We start from the raw sequence: 21,286 nt of genomic DNA, 5'->3' as shown, positions 1-21,286 counted from the left end.
TACTTAGGGCCTCATGAAGTTGCTGAGGCTGGCCTGGAACTTTCTTTTTTAAAAAAAAAAAATGTTTTTAGCTGTCAGTGGACCTTTGCTTTGTTTCCTGTGTGGTGCTGAGACTCAAACCCACTGCCTCACATGTGCTAGGCAATTGCTCTACCACTGAGCCACAACCCCAGCCCCTAGCCTTTCAATTCTGTCTCAGTCTCAAGTTGCTGGGATTACAGGCCTGTGCCACTGTGCCTGGCTGGCTAGCCAGTCTTACTCTGGTGTTCAAATACTCTCACGTGGGCCTTGTTGCTGGGGACACAAGTCCCATACCCAAAGGCCAACTGTTGGACCCTCCAAATGGGGCTTGGATAGGTGGCAGGACCTGCCTGCCACCTGGTTCAGGATCTCGGGGCCCCAGAAGCAGTGCTGCAATGCCTGCTTATTCAGTGCTTTCTAAGGCCTGGGATGTTCCCATCCAATTCACTCGGGTTTTGCTTTCAAGTTCCCCCAAACAGGTTTCCAAAGGGGGACTGTGGGCCCAAGAGTAACTGAGCTGCTTTGCCATGTGGAGGCTGACTTTTAGGTCTCTGTAACCTAGGTATGAGACATTTGAGGTGCTCTGGAGAGCACACACCAATGGGCTCTGGGTTTTCTTGGGTGTTTAATGTCCCAGCCACAGCGGAACCTATTCTTTCCTCCTTAGCAAGATGTGCAAGTGCCAGGACACAGCAGGTGCTGCAGTCTCCTCTTTTCTCACCAAGCTGAAGGAGCCTGTGCTGTGCAAGTGGACTGTGAACCCACCAAATAAAGACACTTCGCCTGGCATCTAAGCTCCCAGGCGCAACCCTAATGCCCTGGCCACATCAGTCACACACATCTCACTGTAGATATGGAGCCCGTGGGCTGCTGAGCCTGTGCAAAGAATGGACTGCCTGCGCTCTGAGACCTGTTGAATTCCTAGGGATCTGAATGCAGGGACTGGGAGGCCTCCCATCTCCAGAGATTCCTACCTATAAGCAAAGATGTTTCTGCAGGACAGGTCACCCCTTACTTCTCCAGGAACCTCCTGTGGTCCCGTGAGTTCTGGGTTTCTTGGCCTTTAGCCACAGTTGCATCCCTGCAGCCCAGCCTGTGGGCTGAGAAGGGGCCTGCTCCTGTCAGCCATGTGCCCCAAGTACCCTAAAGCAAGGGAGCAGTTCCCTGTGCCTCCGGAACAGACCCATCCTGGTGGAACTGACTCCCCCAAACTGCTCTGCTTGCCTTTCACAGGCAACCAAGCATGCAGGGAAGGCTGGGGATGTGACCACGTCCAAACACAGGATGGGCCCCCTTGCAGGAGCAAGACCATGGGGGATGCTTGCTTTTGGCCCAGACCTGTCTCCCGGTCCTGTGTGGGCACAGTCCCCACCCCGACCCATCCTTTTGAGGACTCAGAGACTCTCAAAAACGGAGCTGTTCCCATTCTTTCCTTTGTGCGTCACGTTTATTGAGTCTTCCTAATTCCTGGGCCTTGGAGTAACCTGGCCTGTAGTTAAATTGGGCTTTCAGCCTTCCAGGGGCAGGCAGAGGGTGGTGACTGGCAGGAGAACTGTGCGGCGAGCAGGTTAGCAGGGCCCCCGACTTAGTCCTGTCAGCAGCGCCAGGGAGGCATAGAGTGCACACGTGGGGCCCTGGGCCTGTGGCTCCCAGCACACGTCGGGGGTGCCCGCCCGCAGCACCAGGCCACATTCCTCCAGCAAGGTCCACCCTGGAGCCTCCTCGCCCCAGCCACTCCCAAGGAGCCCAGGGGGCAAGGACACGGCACTCCGCTCCTGCCACGGAGTGCTCTGCTGCAAGAGGTGCTCCACCTGCAGGTCAGGGTAGAGGTCATGGCTGGAGAATCAGTCCCGAGTCCCTGGCCTGCGGTGCCTGTCCATACCGCCCTTGCACATACACCCAGGGTCCATTCCAGCCTCCATGCTCCGCCCTCTCACCAGCTTTAGCGGCCCCAGCAGGGGCCCCGTCTCCAGCAAATCAGCCAGCAGCTCACGCTGGGTTTCACTCAGCACTGGGGAGAAACCTGGTCTGAGAGGGGGTTCTGGAAGGCCTAGTGGGGAACCTAGTCCTTCCCTTCTGTTCCAAACCTACCCCCAGGGTCACTGACCTGTCAGTGCCCCCAGCAAGTAGAAGACAGGGGCGGCGAGTTCTGGCACTGGCATTCCGGAGGGCAGTACCAGGCACTCGAGGACAGCACCTGCTGGACCGTCCAGAGGTTCCACCTGCCCGCCACAGCACAGGCCTTGCTCCAGCTGGGGCACACATGGGGTGGGTGAGCCTGGGCTGGTGGGGCAGACCTGTCCATCCCCATACGTCCCTACTTACTGAGGACTCTAAAGCTTGCAGGGCCAGCGGGTCCCGCAGGACCCTCCCCAGGTCCCCCAGGAGCTGCTGCCTCAGGTGCTTCTCCATGTGCTGCAGCTCCTCAGAGCCAGCCTGCACCTCTGCTTGCAGGCCCTGGAAGTCTTCAGTGACAACCCGATCTTCAAGTGGCCCATCTGTGGGGACAGAGAGCTGGCACTGCCTGGTGCTCAGAGTCCTGGAGAGCCCTGGCAAGGAAGAGCCAAGGGGCAGGAGAGCCCACAGGGGTCCCAGAGGTGTCAAAAAGGCACAAACCTGATAGGAACTTGAGGTGGCCATGGAGGGACCCTAACATGGAGCTAAGGCTGAAGGTGGGTCGCAGTGAGCTGCCTGCATCTCTGGGAGGCTTGTTGCCTGGGTACAGGTTTGAGGACAGGGGAGGGCGGGCAGGGCTGCTTAGTGCCAGGAGCGGGCCTGAGCAGAGAGGCCTTCCTCTCGGGCCCATCCCCCACACCGGCAGCCCAGAGTAGGTGTGAGGCCGCAGAGGCCCACGCCGCGGATTTCACTGCTCATGTGTGCGTGCGGGGAGTGCACCCCCAGGAGGCTGTCCCGCCAGCGTGTGCCCTGAGCACTGGAGAAGGCCTTTCTGGCAAAGGAAGTGCTTCTCCCTTTGGACAGGCAGGGCTCACCTGTGGGGGACTGTGGGAAGGTCCTCTTCTTCTCATCAGGGAAGAAGAGTATATCTGGCAACGGGTGGGAACAGGGAGAGGCAGGTCACCAGCCTCCCCTCCTGCACAGGGCCCCCTCCCAGGCGAGGCCTTGCCTCAGTCTCCCACAAACCAGAGCCTGGATTCAACCATGGGACCTGGGAGGCTGAGCAGCCAGATGCCTGTGGCAGCCCCTAACCAGTTGGTGGCCCTCCCCAGGCCGCCTCCCACCTCTCTGCCCTGGAGTCTGCGCCCCAGAGGCATCCCCAGCTCCACTCACCCCAGTCAGAGCCAGAGCCAATGATGAGCTGGGCCACTCTAAAGGCAAGGATACTGCCTGCAGGGATGGTGACCATATTCTTCCGGCTCAGATGGCCCTGGCCCTCACCCTGGGGAATGGGTAGGATATAGGCTCAGGACTGGGCCCTGGGTGTGGGGACGTGGGGCATGGCATGGGCTGGATGTTGGTGACAGGCTTGCCACTGGTGGTGGCCAGCCCAGGCTTTGGGAAGCCCTGGTTTAAGTGCAGTGCTGTGAGCTACTCCTGTAGGAGTCTTGGCAGAGCCCAGCCCAGCCCTGCTGCCACCCATGCACCCATGTCAGGCCAAGGTGGGGATAGGGCTGGCCACACACCTGAAAGCACATGCCTCCAGGCAGTGCAAACTGGCCTGAGCCCTCCTGCTTGTGGGTCCGGGTGACCTTCACCTCTTCCTGGGTCTGTAGCACCTCCGTCACTACATACACATTGTCCCTGCGACTCCTCAACTGCTGTAGGATTTTGTGTTCGGGCTGCCGCAGGCGCCTGCAGGAAGCTCACTGGGGTGTGCCCACCACAGACTGGCTTCCTGCCCCACTGCCCCGCTAGGTGGGTGTAAGAGGAGGGGTGAGGTCCAACAGAGAAGGGTGGACACGTGTGACCCTGGGGCACCTTCCATTTTCTATTCTCCTCTACTCTGAGCCTGCAGCTCAGTGTGGTCTCCAGGCCCCTGCCTGGACTCCATGGCCTTCATGATACAGTCCTCATAACTGAGGCCCAAGTGACCCTAACAACCTCCTTCCTTGGAAGCCCACCATTGGCCACGTGCTCCCTTGTCTCCTAGACACCCCTTGTTCTGTGTGGGCACACAGACATGGCCTTGGGACTCTCCTGATGTCCATGACCCAGCGACCGCCCCAGGAGCATGGCTGCACAGGGTCAGAGGGCCCTCAGCCCTTGCAGAGCTCACCTCTCCTGGTGCATGGTCTCCCAAGTGTTTGGGTCCACACGCAGTGTGCACACGTTCATGGAGGCACTGGAGCTGCCAGACACAGCAGCTCCACCTGAGATCTTCCCTTGTCCCAGGGCTGTCAACTCCACACTGCCCTGCAGCTGGCCATCCACAGCGTCATAGAAGTGGAAAGGGCCACCACGCTCCAACTCTGAAGCAAGACCAGACCTGAGCATGGGGCCTGTCCCACCAGCTACTACTGCCCTGTCCCACCCCCAGGAAGTGGAACCTTTGAAGAGGCCATCCCTTTGCAAACAGGGCCAGAGGCCCGGAGTTAGTGGAGCCTGGCAGGTGGCAGGTATGGCCAGGCCACTGCTATCCCAGTGGGGGTTCTGTCTCAGCACCAGGTGGGGTACCTGGTTCTGGGGCATCAGGCTCTAGAATGTCCTTGATTGACAGGTTGACACAGGTATAACGGGGTCTCCAGAACCAGGAGCTTGGGAGTTTCCTGCTCAGCAGTCGGTAGGGCTGGAAGCTGGTAGAGCTCCGAAGGCTGTCCACTGGGATGAGCTCCCTGCTGTGATCCAGCTCCCGGACCACGCTCCGGACCAACCCCTCAAAGGCTGATGGCATACTCCTGAGGAGGGCATTGGGCCAGTTGGAGCTTGGATGCCTCCAGCACCTGGGACCTCAGTCCCTCCAGAACCAGCTGCCCAGCTAGTCCTGAGACATCTTGGCTGGTAGAAAGTCCTTGCCCCTGATCACTTCTCAGCCCAGAGCAAAACAGTGTCCACCTTGTCACCAGCTCAGCTGTCTCTCCAAGGCCATGAGTACACCAGGCAGGACCATCACTCATGACCCTCAGCAGGATTCAGACTGTCCACACCATTGTTCTGTGCCCACTGGGGCTACCAGTGTTGGGGGCAGCCTTAGGCCACTGGTGAGGGCCACAACACCCTATCAACCCAACAAGGTGTAGGGTCCCCACATGGGCAGCACCTCCCTGGCTGAGGAGCTCTGAGGGGTGAGGAAGAAACAGAAGCCCCCACCTCCAGGGCCCTGGGCAGAGGGGTCCATGGCAAGACCAGTCGGTATCCCCAGATCCTGGCTGTGTTCTCTTGGGCCTTCTCCCTGAGCCTCATGTCTAGGGCTGAGACTTCAGGGGTCAGATTGCAAAACAGAACTGAGCCAGACATAGGCAGCCTGGCCTGCTGGGAGCCCGGGTCTCAGGACCTGTTGAAGTTGGACTGCGGGCCAGCCCAGGGCCCCAGTGCCTTGACCTCAGAGTCAAGCGCAAACCCAGCCTGCTGGTCTAGAGGTGCCCGGCTTCCGGGAAAGGCCGAATCCCCCACCCGTGCTGGGGCGGCACCCTGGAGTTGCGGTCGGGACAGGGGCGTCGCCGCTGCAGCTCACCGTGCCTGCGGGGCCGAGGGGTCCAGGCTCTCTGTGCGAAGCGAGGCGGCGCTGCGGGCGGCCGGGGTCTGGAGCTCGCTCAGCCGGGGAGGGAACCGCTGAGGGAGCGCGCCGCCCGGAGCGCCACGCCCGGAGCCAAAAGTGAAACTGCGGCCGGGCGACGCAGCGGCGTGCCCAGGGCGCCCTCCCGGAACCTCCGCGAGCCCGCCGGGCCGCAGGCTGGGCGGACCTGGGCGGCGACAAGGAGCTCCGCCGCGCCCGACTGCACCTGGAACGCGTGGAGCTTGGCGCTGTTTCTTAAAATGCGGGCCAGTGGCTTGGGAGACTGAGGCAGGAGGATGGTGAGTTCAAAGCCAGCCTCAGCGACTCGGCGAGACCCACTCTAAAAATATATATATTTTTAAAAAGGGCTGGGAATGTGGCTCAGTGGTCAAGCGTCCCTGGGTTCAATCTCCAGTACCAAAATACATAAATACACAAGTAAATAAATAAAAATTAAAAAATTAAAAATAGCAAAGGATCTGAAAGGCATTTTTCCAGAGACGTACAACATGTAGAAATTGCCAGCAAGTTCAAGATCATTAGTCGTCAGGGAAATGCAATTCAAAACCATGAGACGTCACACCTCTAGGAAGGTAGGCTGTCACACAAAGCTGAAACCCCAGCCCACCTCAGGTGGGAACTGGAAGGGCAGGCAGAGCCCCTTTGGGATAAATCTGGCAGTTCCAGTTCCTCAGACAGGCAGACTTTGAGTTGCCGTGTGACCAAGTGATCTCACTCTTTTGGCACGTACTCAAAGGAACTGAAAGCAAGAGGTCAGAGATGTGTGCACCAATGTTCATAGCGGCATTATTCACAATAGTCAAAAAGTGTCAGGGGCACATGCTCGTGCGCCCATCTACTCGGGAGGCTGAAGCAGGAGGATTCCAAGTTCAAGGCCAGACTCAGCAACTTAGCAAGCTTCAAACAAAACTTTTTAAAAAAGTGCTGGTGGTTTAGCTCAATTGTACTAGCATGTCCATCACTAGTATGGCAAAACTAACAAAAAATAAATAGTGGAGATAACCCAACTGTCCATCAACTGATGCATGAATAAGAAAGACATTTTAGCAGGACAGAGTGGTGCACACTTGCACCCAGAGACCAGGAAGGCTGAGAAAGGAGGGTTGCAAATGCAAGGCCAGTGCTAGCTTTGCCAAGTTAGCAAGAATCTGTCTCAAAGTGAAAAATAAAAAGGCCGGGGGTGGTGGGGACAGTGGCGATGTAGTTCAGTGGTAGAGTGCCCCTGGGTTTAATCCTCAATTAAAAAAAGAATATGTTAAATGAATTTATAGAATGGATTTTCCCCCCCAGTTCTCAGGCATAAAGGCAAGCACCCTACTTGCCTTGTGGAAAAGAGAGACACAAAAGACCACATAGTGTCCCACGATATCACTTATATGAAATGTCCAGAATAGGCAAATCCACTAGTGGCTTCCAGGTATGTGGGAAGCAGGAATAGGGAGTGACTGCTAAATGGTATGAGATTTCTTTCAGGAATGATGAAAATGTTTTAAAATTGATCGTAGTGCTGGACATTGTGGCACACGCTGGTGATCCCAGGGATTCAGAGGCCGAGGCAGGAGGATCGAAGTTCAAGACCAGCCTTAGCAACTTAGTGGGGCCCTAAGTAACTTAGTGAGACCCTGCTTCAAAATAAAAGAATAAAAAAATCTGGGGACATGGTTCAGTGGTAAAATGCCCCTGGGTTCAATCCCCAGTGTGTGTGTGTGTGTGTGTGTGTGTGTGTGTGTGTCTGAGTGTGTGTGCATGTGCATAAACTGTATACTTTATTTATTTTTAATTTTTTTGTACTTGTAGGTGGACAGCATGCCTTTATTTGTTTTACTTCCATGCGGTGCTGAGGCTCAAACCCAGTACCTCAAGTGTGCTAGGCAAGTATCTGCCACTGAGCCCCAGCCCCAGCCCCAAACTGTATACTTTAAATGGATGGATTGTGTAGTTCATGAAAAGTGTCTCAATAAGGCCGCTTACTCTTTAAGATGTGGAGCCCAGTAGCAATACTCAGATTGGTCACAGGCTCCTCCGTGTCCTACTGTCTTGGTCACCGTGGGCTGGTGTCAGAGACCTTGAATCTACCCCAGGCACACAGCTGTCCTCAGACCCTGCTCTCCCAGCTTTCTCTAGGTTGTGGCTGGGCCATTCTGGACTGAGCCCCAGGCCTGGTGTAGAGCCTTTGAGATTGTCCTTCTCCCAGTCCTGGTCACAGCAGGGAGAGTGACAGTCAGGTCCCTCCAGTGCTGTCTCCCTGCTCTTTTGGGAACTGTTTTGCTGGCCAGGTGGGTCTAAGGTTTCATCTCAGGACATGCTGCTGGGCAGAACAGGCCTCTTTCCAGGACCAGTAGGCAAGGAGCTCCCCACATGAAGGTCCCTGGGTGAAGCCTGCTCCCTGCTGGGCTGGGGAGGCCAGCATGTATGGGCACTGCCTTGGTGCAGCCGCCACAGTGCACCACGTCGGGAGAGTGAGGCAGGAGGATCACAAGTTCCATGCCGGCCTAAGCAGCCTAAGCAATTTAGTGAGACCTGTCTCAAAAAAAATATGTATTACACATATATACTATTATTATTTTTTAATGTAAAGGGCTGGGGGTGTAGCTTAGTGGTTAAGCACCTCTGGGTTCAATCCCTGGTAAAACAAAACAATCCGAGAGGGTCTCCAAAGAATAATGATATTTATTTGGCCAGGGAAATTTTTAAAAGCAAAAGGGAGAAACTTAGGGGAAGACCCCAGGCGGACTTGGCATCAGCATTTTGGTGCAGGTGCCTTTGCTGTGCTCTGGCCAGAGCCCCTCGCCTGAGTCGCTGTGGTCCCAGAGGACGCTAAAGATCCGCTAAAAATACACTCTGCTACAGGGACCGGTGTGCACACAGGCCAGGCGCAAAGCCTGGGGTGTCTGTGGAACAAGGACTCTCCCGTGCGACTCTTGGGAATTCCCGGAGCACGTCCAGGAACCGGAGTCACCAGCCCTCCCCTGTGGAGACTTCCTGGCTCTGAGAACCATTTCATCTCGGGGTCACCAACTTTCACAATAACCAAGTAAACTTGTTGCCCAAAGGACGTGGCTCGGGGGGTCTAAGGGGCTTGGCAGTTGTCGAGTGGGGGTGGGATGCTGGAGGGGAGGAAGACTGGCCTGTGGCAGTTCTCTTCCTGGGACTTTCTGCTCTCTTCTCTCCAGGATGTAAGGCTGGGGGCATCCACAGGTGCTGAATACAGCCTGCTGATGACCTGTCCACTGCAGAGCCCCTGCTTGCTGACCTCCAACCTGGCAAGGAAGGTGGCTGGACTGGTTGGCCCCAGGGTCACACCCTGAGTGGAGTTGGGAAATTCCCCCAAACTGGGTTCAGGCTGGGTCAGTGGAGGGGAGAGACACACTTTTGCAGGGTCACATCAGGGGAGGGAAGGGCTGGGAAGGTAACAGGCCCACAGAGGGTCTGATACTCTGTGAGCACTGCCAGGAAAAAATGTTTAATGTGGCTAGTTAGTCCCCAGGACCCCCTTCACCAAGGCAGTGCCCAGGTGGCCTTAGGAGGTAGGGCTGCAGAAGAGCGGCGTGGCCAGCTCCAAGGCACACCCAAGGTGGGTGGCACACAGCTTGGGAAGAAAGCTGCTTGGGCTGCACTGCAGAGAAAGTTTCTGCATCAGAATTGGAAGCTGGGTGTTGCAGCAGCTGGGGGAGAGCATGGGGGCGCCAGCAGAAGGGCCAGAGAGAAACCTGCAGTGGGGAAGGAGAGGGAGGAGCCCGTCACAGTCAACAGGGCTGTGCCACATGGAGGGTTGCTTGCTCAAGGTCTGTGATGGCAGTCCCTTCCTGCCCCAGACCTGCACACATGCCACCTTGCAGGAAGATGTGGCCCGAAGGACAAAGAGAAGAGGCAGAAGAGAAACCTGAGGGAGACAGGGCAGTAGTGAAGATGGTGGCCACAAAACCAGCCAGCCAGCCTGTGAAGGGACTGGAGGTGCCTGTCCTGCCCGCGAGGAGACGGGAGGCTACCCAGGGTCACGTCAGCAGGCAAGCGCTCTGGAACTGGCCCACATGCTGACTGTGTGAGCAGCCGAGTGCTGCTGCTGTGTGCACAGACCTCTCTGAGGTGGACGTGACCCTGCTGGGCCAGGCAGGCCGTGGCTGAGTGGGAGCACAGGCCTGGCATGCGGGCTTCGACCCCCAGCACTGCAGGGAGAGACTAACAGCAAGCAGAATGAGTGTTAGCATGCTGGAAAAGAATGCAAACATGCCCCCTGTTTTGGTGTTCCTAAACAAGGTTCACTTGGGGTTTTTGTTTGTTTGTTTTGGCATCAGGGATTGAGCCCAGGGGTGCTCTACCACTGAGCTACATCCCAGCCCTATTCTTTTTTATTTTGATGCAGGGTCTCAGTTGCTGAGGCTGGCCTTCAACTTAGGATCCTCCTGCCTCGACCTCCAGGGCCACTGGGATGGCAGCCATGGGCACCGCCCAGCTCACTTGGCATTTTTGTCCTTGCGTGTTTCATTCTTTCCTTTGGGGGATTTCTCAAGCAGGAAGTTGCTCCAGAGGCGTCCCCGCCCTTGGCACATACCTCCTGCAGACAGCCCTTCAGAAAGGCCGCACTGTGCTGAGGCAGATGGTTTAAGGAGGCTCTGCGCCCGCGCGGACGCGGAGGGTGTTGCTTCTGTCTTGCTGGTCTGATGGGTGTCAGTCACGGGCATGCCTGCCAGGGTAGCTTCTGAAGGCCACGGGGGCAGCACTTGTGTCCTTCCATAGCCTGCCCAAGGCCAGCGGCCACCCAAGCCAAGAGGCGGCGGTGGAGAGCTGGCTTCCACTGGGGGGCTGGCAGTTGGGGCTCAGACGGTCACTGCCCGTGGGCAGGCCGGTGCCCGCCTGCACGGGTGGGTGTCTGTGGGCAGGAGTGGTGGCTGTTCAACAGGGCGCTCCAGCAGTTGCCCTGGAGTGGCAGGCTCAGTGAGCCGGGTGCTCACAAGGCGGGGGTCTTGCTGGTGCACAGCAGGTCCTCTGCTGTGAGCTAAATCTGGCTCCTCCTCCATCCTCTTCCCTCTGCTGTGAGCTAAATCTGGCTCCTCCTCCATCCTCTTCCCATTTTTTAACCAGGAATGGAGCCCAGGGGTGCTTTACCACTGAGCCACATCCCTGCCCTGTTTTCGGGACAGGGTCTTGCTGAGTTGCTGTCTTTGTACTTGCGCTCCTCCTGCCTCAGGCTCCCGAGTCACTGGGATTACAGGTGTGCGCCACCACGCCTGAGCCTGGCCTCTTACAAGGACACGAGTCCATCAGCAAGGGCTTCAGCCTGATGACTTCAACATATGAATTTGAGGGAGGATATGAAAATACTTGTCCTAACACTGGCACCTGCTACTGGTCCTCCAGCAGGCCAGCCCTGGCTCCTTCATGAGCGGAGGTTGCAGGAGTCCCCGGCAGCGGGAGGGGGCTGGGCCAAGACATCTCCCCGCCCTCTCCCTCTGAGCTTTGCCAAGGTCTAGCGATCTTAGTGTCTGGGTGTGTGCAGGGCCCATGGTCACCAATCCTGGAGCACAAGTTACCCAGAGCTACGCAGGGGCCTGCCCCGGCCACTCCTCTGGCTGCCTTGAGAAGAATTCCAGGAAGAGAAGAGACAGAAACCTCCCTGCTGGGGGTCTGGCCGGCCCTTCACCACTGCTGCTGTGGGTCTGGGGTGGGCTTCTTCCATCACTCTTTCTGTTACTGGTTATGGCAACATAAAGTTGTCACTTCAGCTGTTTTAGCGTCCCGCTAGGACGTGTGAGAAGCTACGGCGCATTGCGGCGGGCGCACTTGGGGCTCCCCTTTCCCAGTTGCTGGGCAATCAGTGCCTATGGGGCACCTGCTGCCACCACCGCTGCCGGGTACTGCCTCTATGGTGAGGAGGAGGAGGAGGAGTATGAGCTCAGAGACCCAAGTACACAAATAAAGGACAAAGTATTTTATGAAACAGATCTTCAATCAAATATAACATTTTGATGCTTGGCATCTAGACTCCCTTGGGCCCTCACTATGCCAGCTACAACTGTAGATCATAGCCAAAGAATTTGTGAAGTTTGAGCTTGTAACTTGGATGAAGAGATGAAGAAAATTCGTCAAATTATCCGAAAATACAATTATGTTGCTGTGGACACGGAGATTCCAGGTGTGGTTGTGAGACTCATTGGAGAATTCAGGAACAATGCTGACCATCAGTACCAACTATTGTGATGTAATGTAGACTTGTTAAAGATGATTCAGCTAGGACTGACATTTATTTATTTTTATTTTTATTTTTTTAAATTTATTTTTATTGTAAACAAATGGGATACTTGTTGTTTCTGTTTGTACATGGAGTAGCAGCATACCATTTGCATATTCATATATTTACATGGAGTAATGGTGTTTGATTCATTCCATTACTTTTTTCCTTCCCCCCACCCCTTCCACCTCTCTTCTCCCTCTATACAGTCCCTCCTTCCTCCATTCTTGTCCCACTCCCACCCCCCATTAAGTGTCATCATCCGCTTATCAGTGAGATCATTCCTCTTTTGGATTTTTGAGGTTGGCTTATCTCACTTAACATGATATTCTCCAATTTCATCCATTTGCCTGCAAATGCCATAATTTTATTATTCTTTATAGCTGAGTAATATTCCGTTGTATATATATACCACAGTTTCTTTATCCATTCATCAATTGAAGGGCATCTAGGTTGGTTCCATAGTCTGGCTATTGTGAATTGAGCCGCTATGAACATTGATGTGGCTGTGTCTCTGTAGTATGCTGATTTTAAGTCCTTTGGGTATAGGCCGAGAAGTGGGATAGCTGGATCAAATGGGGGGTCCATTCCAAGTTTTCTAAGGAATCTCCACACTGCTTTCCAGAGTGGCTGCACTAATTTGCAGCCCCACCAGCAATGTATGAGTGTACCTTTTCCCCCACATCCTCCCCAACACCTATTGTTGCTTGTGTTCTTAATAATTGCCATTCTAATTGGGGTGAGATGAAATCTTAGTGTAGTTTTGATTTGCATTTCTCTTATTACTAGAGATGGTGAACATTTTTCATGTTTGTTGATTGCTTATAGATCTTCTTCTGTGAAGTGTCTGTTCATATCCCTAGCCCATTTGTTGATTGGGTTATTTGTATTCTTCGTGTAGAGTTTTTTGAGTTCTTTATATATTCTGGAAATTAGTGCTCTATCTGAAGTATGAGTGGCAAAGATATTCTCCCACTCTGTAGGCTCTCTCTTCGCATTGCTGATAGTTTCCTTTGCTGAGAGAAAGCTATTTAGTTTGAATCTATCCCAGTTATTGATTCTTGCTTTTATTTCCTGTGCTATGGGAGTCCTGTTAAGGAAGTCTGATCCTAAGCCAACAAGGTGAAGATTTGGACCTACTTTTTCTTCTATACGATGCAGGGTCTCTGGTCTGATTTCAAGGTCCTTGATCCATTGTGAGTTGAGTTTTGTGCAGGGTGAGAGATAGGGGTTTAGTTTCATTCTGTTGCATATGGATTTCCAGTTTTCCCAGCACCATTTGTTGAAGAGGCTATCTTTTCTCCATTGCATATTTTTGGAACCTTTGTCTAGTATGAGAAAATTGTATTTATTTGCGTCTGTGTCCATGTCCTCTATTCTGTACCATTGCTCTACCTGTCTATTTTGGTGCCAATACCATGCCGTTTTTGTTACTATTGCTTTGTAGTATAGTTGAAGTTCTGGTATTGTGATACCCCCTGTTTCATTCTTCCTGCTAAGGATTGCTTTAGCTATTCTGGGTTTCTTATTCTTCCAGATGAATTTCATGATTGCTTGCTCTATTTCTGTGAGGTACGTTATTGGGATTTTAATTGGAATTGCATTGAATCTGTATAGCACTTTTGGTAGTATGGCCATTTTGACAATATTAATTCTGCCTATCCAAGAACATGGGAGATCTTTCCATCTTCTAAGGTCTTCCTTAATTTCTTTCTTCAGTGTTTTGTAGTTTTCATTGTAGAGATCTTTTACCTCTTTGGTTAGAATGATACCCAAATATTTTATTTTTTTTGAGGCTATTGCAAATAGGGTTGTTTTCCTCATTTCCCTTTCAGCTGTTTCGTCGCTTGCATATAAAAATGCTTTAGATTTATGTGTGTTGATTTTATAGCCTGCTATTTTGCTGAATTCATTGATGAGGTCTAGAAGTTTTCTGGAGGAAGTTTTTGGATCCTCTAAATATAGAATCATGTCATCCGCAAATAGTGACAGCTTAAGTTCCTCTTTTCCTATTTGTATCCCTTTAATTTCTTTAGTCTGCCTTATTGCTCTGGCTAGAGTTTCGAGGACAATGTTGAATAGAAGAGGTGAAAGAGGACATCCCTGTCTTGTTCCCGTTTTTAAAGGGAATGGTTTCAGTTTTTCTCCATTAAGAATGATGTTGGCCATGGGCTTAGCATAAATAGGCTTTACAATGTTCAGGTATGTTCCTACTATCCCTATTTTTTCTAGTGTTTTGAGCATGAAGGGTGTTGTATTTTGTCAAACGCTTTTTCTGCATCAATTGAAATAACCATATGATTCTTATCCTTAAGTCTATTGATATGATGGATTACGTTTATTGATTTATGAATGTTAAACCATCCTTGCATTCCAGGGATGAACCCCACTTGATCGTGGTGCACAATTTTCTTAATATGTTTTTGGATATGGTTTGCCAATATTTTGTTAAGAATCTTTGCATCTATATTCATCAAGGATATTGGCCTAAAATTTTCTTTCCTTGATGTGTCTTTTCCTGGTTTGGATATGAGGGTGATATTGGCTTCATAGAATGAGTTCGGTAGGGTACCCTCCTTTTCTATTTCCTGGAATACTTTGAGAAGTATTGGAATGAGTTCTTCTTTGAAGGTCTTGTAGAACTCGGCTGAGAATCCGTCTGGTCCTGGGCTTTTCTTGAATGGTAGATTTTTAATGGCTTCTTCTATTTCATTGCTTGATATTGATTGTTTAAATCATGTATGTCCTCCTGGTTCAGTTTGGGAGGAGCACATGTCTCTAGAAATTTGTCAATGTCTTCAGTAGTTTCTATTTTGTTGGAATACAGATTTTCAAAGTAGCTTCTCATTATGTTCTGTATCTCAGTGGTGTCTGTCGTGATATTTCCTTTTGCATCATGTATTTTAGTAATTTGAGTCTTCTCTCTCCTTCTCTTTGTTAGTGTAGCTAAGGGTTTATCTATTTTGTTTACTTTCTCAAAGAACCAACTTTTTGTTATGTCAATTTTTTGAATAGTTTCTTTTGTTTCAATTTCATTGATTTCAGCTCTGACTTTAATTATTTCCTGTGTTCTATTACTTTTGCTGTTATTCTGTTCTTCTTTTTCTAGGGCTTTGAGCTGTAATGTTAGGTCATTTAATTGTTGACTTTTCATTCTTTTCTGGAATGCGCTCCATGCAATGAATTTTCCTCTTAGTACCGCTTTCATAGTGTCCCAGAGATTTTGATATGTTGTATCATCATTCTCATTGACCTCTAAGAATTTTTTAATGTCCTCCCTGATGTTTTTTGTTATCCATATTTCATTCAATAGCATATTATTTAGTCTCCAAGTGTTGGAGTAATTTCCCTTTTTTATTTTGTCATTGATTTCTACTCTCAGTCCATTATGATCTGATAGAATACAAGGCAGTATCTCTATTTTTTTGCATTTCCTAAGGGCTGCTTTGTGGCATAACATATGGTCTGTTTTCGAGGAGGTTCCATGTGCTGCTGAGAAGAAAGTGAATCCACTCGTTGATGGATGGAATATTCTATATATGTCTATTAAGTCTAGGTTATTGATTGTGTTATTGAGTTCTATGGTTTCTTTGGTTGGATTTTGTTTTGAAGATCTATCTAGTGGTGACAGCGGTGTGTTAAAGTCGCCCAGAATTATTGTGTTGTGGTCCATGTGATTCTTGAAATTGAGAAGGATTTGTTTGATGTATAGGGATGAACCATTGTTTGGGGCATAAATATTTACTATCCTTATGTCTTCCTGACTTATGGTTCCCTTAAGCAGTATGAAATGTCCTTCTTTATCCCTTCTGACTAACTTTGGCTTGAAGTCCACTTTATCTGATATAAGGATGGAAACCCCCGCTTTTTTACTGAGTCCATGTGCAAGGTAGGTTTTTTCCCATCCTTTCACCTTTAGTCTGTGGATGTCTTTTTCTATGAGATGAGTCTCTTGCAGGAAGCATATTGTTGGGTCTTTCTTTTTAATCCATTCTGCCAGTCTATGTCTTTTGATTGAGGAGTTTAGGCCATTAACGTTCAGTGTTATTATTGAGAAATGATTTGTATTCCAGTCATTTGGCTTATTTTTGGTTTTTAAGTTGGCTTGGTTTCTCCTTTGAGCGGTTTTTCTCTAAGATAGTTCCTACCTTTGCTGACCTCCATTGTTGTTTTTCATTTCCTCCTCATGGAATATTTTGTTGAGAACATTCTGTAGTGCAGGCTTTCTATTTGTAAATTCTTTTAACTTTTGTTTATCATGGAAGGATTTTATTTCATCTTCAGATCTGAAGGTTAGTTTTGCTGGGTATAGGATTCTTGGTTGGCAACCATGTTCTTGAAATATGTTGGTCCAGGCCCTTCTAGCTTTTAGAGAAGTTGGCTGCTATCCGTATTGGTCTCCCCCTGTATTTAATCTGATGCTTTTCTCTTGCGGCCTTCAAAATCCTATTTTTATTTTGAATGTTAGGCATTTTCATTGTAATGTGCCTTGGTGTGGATCTGTTGTGATTCTGTGCATTAGGTGTTCTGTAAGCCTCTTGTATTTGATTTTCCATTCCATTCTTCAGGTTTGGGAATTTTTCTGATATTATTTCATTGAATAGGTTCTTCATTCCTTTGGTTTGTATCTCTGTGCCTTCCTCAATCCCAATAATTCTTAAATTTGGTCTTTTCATGATGTCCCATAGTTCTTAGAGATTCTGTTCATGATTTCTTACCATCTTCTCTGTTTGGGTGACTTTATTTTTAAGATTAAATATTTTGTCCTCATTGTCTGAGGTTCTGTCTTCCAAGTGGTCTAGTCTGTTGGTGATGCTTTCCACTGAGTGTTTTATTTGGTTTATTGTCTCCTTCATTTCAAGGATTTCCGTTTGGTTTTTTTTTTTTTTGAGAATCTCTATCTCTTTGTTGAAATGATCTTTTGCTTCCTGCAGGTGCTCTTTCAGCTTATTGGTATTATCATTCATTGCCTGCATTTGATCTCATATCTCATCCTTTCCTTCACAAATCATTTTAATCATGTATAATCTGAAGTCCTTTTCTGACATTTCTTCTAACATACTGTCATTGGATGCTATTAATATAGAATCTAGATTTGTTTGGATCATTTTCTTTCCTTGTTTTTTCATGTTGTTTGTGTATCTTCCCTCTAGCAGTGCAGATCTGGGGTATTGCAGATTTCCCCCTCTAGGCTTATAGTGGCCCTATAGGTTTCCAAACCCCTTTAAGAGGAGATCAATATTAGCAGTGCCCAAACCAGACACTATGCAATCCTAGACCAAATAGCCCCTATTATAATTGCCATAATAAACAAAATGAGGTCAAATATTATCTTCGGTAAAACAAACAGGTTTGCAGTAAGGTCTGCAGTTTCTGATGGAGGACGAAGAGGATGCAGAGGGGTGTAGAATGTGGCTGTTAATGGGATAAGAAAAGAATATACAGAAGTTCTAGAAAGTAGAAAGGGTGAGAGTGTAATCAAAAGAAATCGGATGTTAGCATGTAAATAAGGGAGAAAGCGACTCTGAGGGAACAGGTAAACAGAAGGAAAAGAAAGCAAGAAACGTAAAGAAATAAAAACTTAAGTATTTTTTTTTTTAAAAAGGAGAAAAAAGAAAATCTGTATAGCAGTCATATACTAATGAAACCTCCCAGTGTTCAGTAGCCTGATGTATGAGAGGTACCTGACAATGAGCTTCAAGCCTCTAGCAGGCGTCTCAGGATGGGATTTGCCCCACCCGAAGATCGGAGCTATGGCTTCCAGGATTATCCAAGATGGCCGCTCTGGCTTCAAAATGTGTTGGCAAATGGGGAGCTGCAGCTCAGGGGTGGACGTGGTCAGCTGGAGGTCCTGGAGACAGGATGCAGTTGGTCCGGCAGTGGTCCTGGAGGTCCCGTGTGTTTGGTGTGCTTGTGGGAATCGAGGAGGCTGGGTGCAATCAGTCGGTCTGGGTTCCTGGTGATAGGGTGCCGTCAGCTGGTCTGGGGGTCCTGGCGGCAGGGAGCAGTCAGTTGATGTGAGGGCCCCAGAGGCAGGGAGTGATCGGTCGGGCTGAGGGATCCTGGAAACGGGGCTCAGTCAGTCCAGCCAGGGGTCCTGCAAGGCCTGGCTGTTGTCACAAAATGGCGGCAGCCACGTGTAATCATACCTGCAGCTACTGTAACAGTGAACTTCCAGGCGACAGCAGGCAGCTCGTTCTCCACTGGTGGTCTGCGGTCAGTCTGCTGGCAGCTGTCGGATGATGGGGAGGTGAACCTCGAGCATTGTGTGATGGATAGGGGTAAGGCAGGCGATGGACAGGCGAGAGGCAGGCAAATGGCTGACATTTGTGAATGAACAAGGAGAATACCCTCCAGGAACTTCAACCTGGCAGTTTAATTTTAAATTTAATTTGACGGAGGACATGTATGCCCAGGATTCTATAGAGCCACTGACAACATCTGGTATCCAATTTAAAAAACATGAGGAGGAAGGAACTGAGACCCAGTACTTTGCAGAACTTCTTATGACTTCAGGAGTGGTCCTCTGTGAAGGGGTTAAATGGTTATCATTTCACAGTGGTTATGACTTTGGCTATTTAATCAAAATCTTGACCGATTCTAATTTGCCTGAAGAAGAACTTGACTTCTTTGAGATCCTTCATTGTTTTATCCTGTCATTTATGATGTGAACTACCTCATGAAGAGCTGCAAAAATCTTAAAGGTGGATTGCAGGAAGTTGCTGAACAGTTAGAACTGGAACAATAGGACCACAACATCAGGCAGGATCTGATTCATTGCTTACAGGAATGGCCTTTTTCAAAATGAGAGAAGTATGAAGACATCAGTGCCTTTTTCTCACTTGGTTATTAGGTTGAGAACATTAAAGATCCGTTGGCAGAAGTTTTAGGCACTAAGAATGTACTAAGTGAAAGTGTAGTTAGAGGTACCACTTAAGTAACATTCACCACACTTAAGTGAAAGTATTCAAAAATAGGTCACCTTGAAATGCAGTTCTGAAGGAAAAGGAAGAATAAGTTCTTCATAGGATAAAAGCTTAAAAATGTTAAATTGCCTTAGAAATCATGTAGATACAACTTTATTATTTTTCAAGTGAGAAAATAGGCAGAGGCTAGTAACTTTTCTCTAATATCAACACATGACTAGGAGGAGAACTCCACAGATCTTAGATTTCAGTGCTACTTACACCAAGTTAGGGAATTTATTCCCTAGTATGGTCTTTTTTTAGACCTTGAAACTTAATGGTAGAATTTCCTTTGCTTGTACCATTCTTTATTGCTTTGAAGATTTTGTAGAGTAGGACTCATGCTTTTTATTGGATCGAGTTTTATAAAGGAGTTTTGGATTCTGAAGGGGTTAAATAAAAGTAGAAGCTGAATCAAAAGATTGGGAAGAATCTTCATAATGTGATCCGTACCTCAAATATAAAGTCATTAGATGTAGAAGAAATTCAATGAACTCAAGTCTACTCTTAGGTTATGTGATTGTTATGTTTACCTTGCAGGTAAACATAAACAGGAAATGGGTGGTGCAAAAACAAAATGGGATGGATTTTTTTCCCTATAAAACAGTTTTGCTTTTTGCAAAATATTTGCTATGGAGTATGTTCTCCTACATATTAAGGAGTTGACTGAGACTGGGACCTAAATATTTTTGTAGAAATGTATTAATAATAATAGAAAGCATTAAATCTGCTTAGTACTATTAATTCAGAAGTGATTTGAATTGCCCATTTATGAAAAGGAAATACTTTGTTTTTTACTTTTTCCAGTGCTTCATTACAGAATTAAAACTACTTTAAAAATTTTTCAGATTTGCATTTTAAAAATGTTTCAGTAGTTTAATTAATGGTGGATTTCTGGCACTAATTTGTTATCTTTATTTTTCTTGGCTTCTTCAAGCACTGTAACCGAGTGTGGATGTTCGTATTTTACTTTCCATAACTTATTTAGGGTTTATTTTTAGTCATCTCAGCCTTGCTAGTTGATACAAGGCCACTTAAAAATTTCATTATTTTTCTCCACTAAAACCTTCATTTTTTCCCTCTACCATCATTAGCAATTTTCATTCATTCTCACGGTTGAGTACTGTTAAATTAATGGAATAAAAATGTCTGCCATTTTCCATGCTTAAAAATTCTCATAAAAAGGTCTAAATGTTAATAAGAAAGACATGTATTTATGCATTTTTTTGGTATAGTCTCTGGTTTCCTTTGAGCTCTGTACTTCCTGAGGACATCAGTCTTATTTGTTAAACGTCTGTGTGTGGCTTCAAAGGAACACCATAGAAAAGAACTGTCATTATAGTTAAAACAGTCAGTACTTAACATCACTGAAATATAAATTGCAAGTGGTAAAAAAAAAAGTCTATGATTCTGTGCCATTATAATTGCTGTCACAGTGTTGTGCAAACTTCACCACTATTTCTAAAATCTTTTCATCATTCCAAACAGAAACTGTCCTTTAAGCAATTACCCTAGCCCCTGATAACCTCTGATCTACTTTCTTTCTGTGAGAATCTGCCTACTCTGAGCCGGGCATCATGGCGCACATCTGTTACCCCAGTAGCTCAGGAGGCTGAGGCAGGAGGATGGCAAGTTCAAAGCTAGCCTCAGCAATTTAGCAAGGCCCTAAGCAACGTGGTGAGATCTTGTCTCTAAATAAAATTATAAAAAGTGCTGAGGATGTGACTCAGTGGTTACACACCCCTTGATTCAATCCCTGGTACCAAAAAAAAAAAAAAAAGCTACCTTTGATCACAAATGGAATCATATGATGTTTCTCCCTTCGACAGCCATCGGTGGGGCCTTCTGAGGTACAGAGGAGCCAGAGCCAGGAAGACGGGTGAGACCAGACCCTCTGGGGCAGGACAACATTCCGCCATTTTCAAAATAATACTAGTGCTTTTCCCAGATGGTAAGGAGGGAACTCCAGGTGGGGAGGGCAAGCACGTGTGTAGAACAGTCACTAAAGTGGCCTGCAGTCACCTTTATGAGCCTAGAGGTACAGAGCACATGAAGAGCACACCCCAGGGTGGAGACTTCAGCGGGAAACGCCCAACACCGAAGAGGCACGAGGAGGAGAGCCAGGCCAGCTGACACCCACCTCTGCCTGGGGTGACATCAAGAGGCCGGTCCCACCTACCCTAGATGCCGTAAAAGCTGAACACTGGGATTGCTGTCCCCAGGTGCCGCCTCCCTGGTGCGCCAGCAGAACGAGTGCCTTCTTGGTGCCTCTGTGTGCTTTTATCTGGTTCTGCTGGTGGAGAGCGCAGTTGGGAACGCATTCTAGTGATCCAGACAGAAGCCCCTTCTGCAGGGGTCCCCATAGATGGGCCTCAAAGG

At 48.8% G+C, this 21,286-nt stretch overlaps 2 protein-coding genes and 1 pseudogene across 4 annotated transcripts in view; 2 read left to right on the top strand and 1 right to left on the bottom strand.

Annotated features, from left to right (window-relative positions):
* Positions 1–21,286, top strand: part of NAPRT (nicotinate phosphoribosyltransferase) — a 131,718-nt gene that overhangs the window by 11,373 nt on the left and 99,059 nt on the right. The window lies entirely within an intron of this gene.
* GSDMD (gasdermin D) lies at positions 1,460–5,842 on the bottom strand. The gene is made up of 11 exons (XM_079153936.1): positions 5,651–5,842; positions 4,654–4,874; positions 4,256–4,448; positions 3,663–3,831; positions 3,310–3,418; positions 3,012–3,065; positions 2,638–2,736; positions 2,347–2,519; positions 2,129–2,273; positions 1,959–2,032; positions 1,460–1,832 (listed from the first exon to the last, which is right to left on the bottom strand). Exons 2-11 carry the CDS (start codon positions 4,868–4,870, stop codon positions 1,590–1,592), a joined length of 1,476 nt encoding a protein of 491 aa, XP_079010062.1. The 5' UTR covers positions 4,871–4,874; positions 5,651–5,842; the 3' UTR covers positions 1,460–1,589.
* Positions 11,575–18,867, top strand: LOC306669788 (CCR4-NOT transcription complex subunit 7-like; annotated as a pseudogene). The gene is made up of 2 exons: positions 11,575–11,952; positions 18,244–18,867. The product of its transcript is annotated as a CCR4-NOT transcription complex subunit 7-like (transcript).

The sequence above is a fragment of the Sciurus vulgaris genome, assembly GCF_902686455.1.
Source record: "Sciurus vulgaris genome assembly, chromosome: 1".
NCBI lineage: Eukaryota > Metazoa > Chordata > Mammalia > Rodentia > Sciuridae > Sciurus > Sciurus vulgaris.
The sequence above is the reverse complement of the archived record's forward strand: the minus strand, read 5'-3'. Positions and strand labels throughout refer to the sequence as shown.

What these genes read in the sequence shown, in the direction of transcription:
- GSDMD (XM_079153936.1), bottom strand. Translation starts at nt 4,870, where the DNA reads ATGCCATCAGCCTTTGAGGGGTTGGTCCGGAGCGTGGTCCGGGAGCTG. An exon ending in TGCAAGCTTTAGAGTCCTCA is followed by an intron (nt 2,274 to 2,346) that starts GTAAGTAGGGAC and finishes TGTGTGCCCCAG; the next exon opens with CTGGAGCAAGGCCTGTGCTG. An exon ending in TGCTGGGGCCGCTAAAGCTG is followed by an intron (nt 1,833 to 1,958) that starts GTGAGAGGGCGG and finishes CCTGACCTGCAG; the next exon opens with GTGGAGCACCTCTTGCAGCA.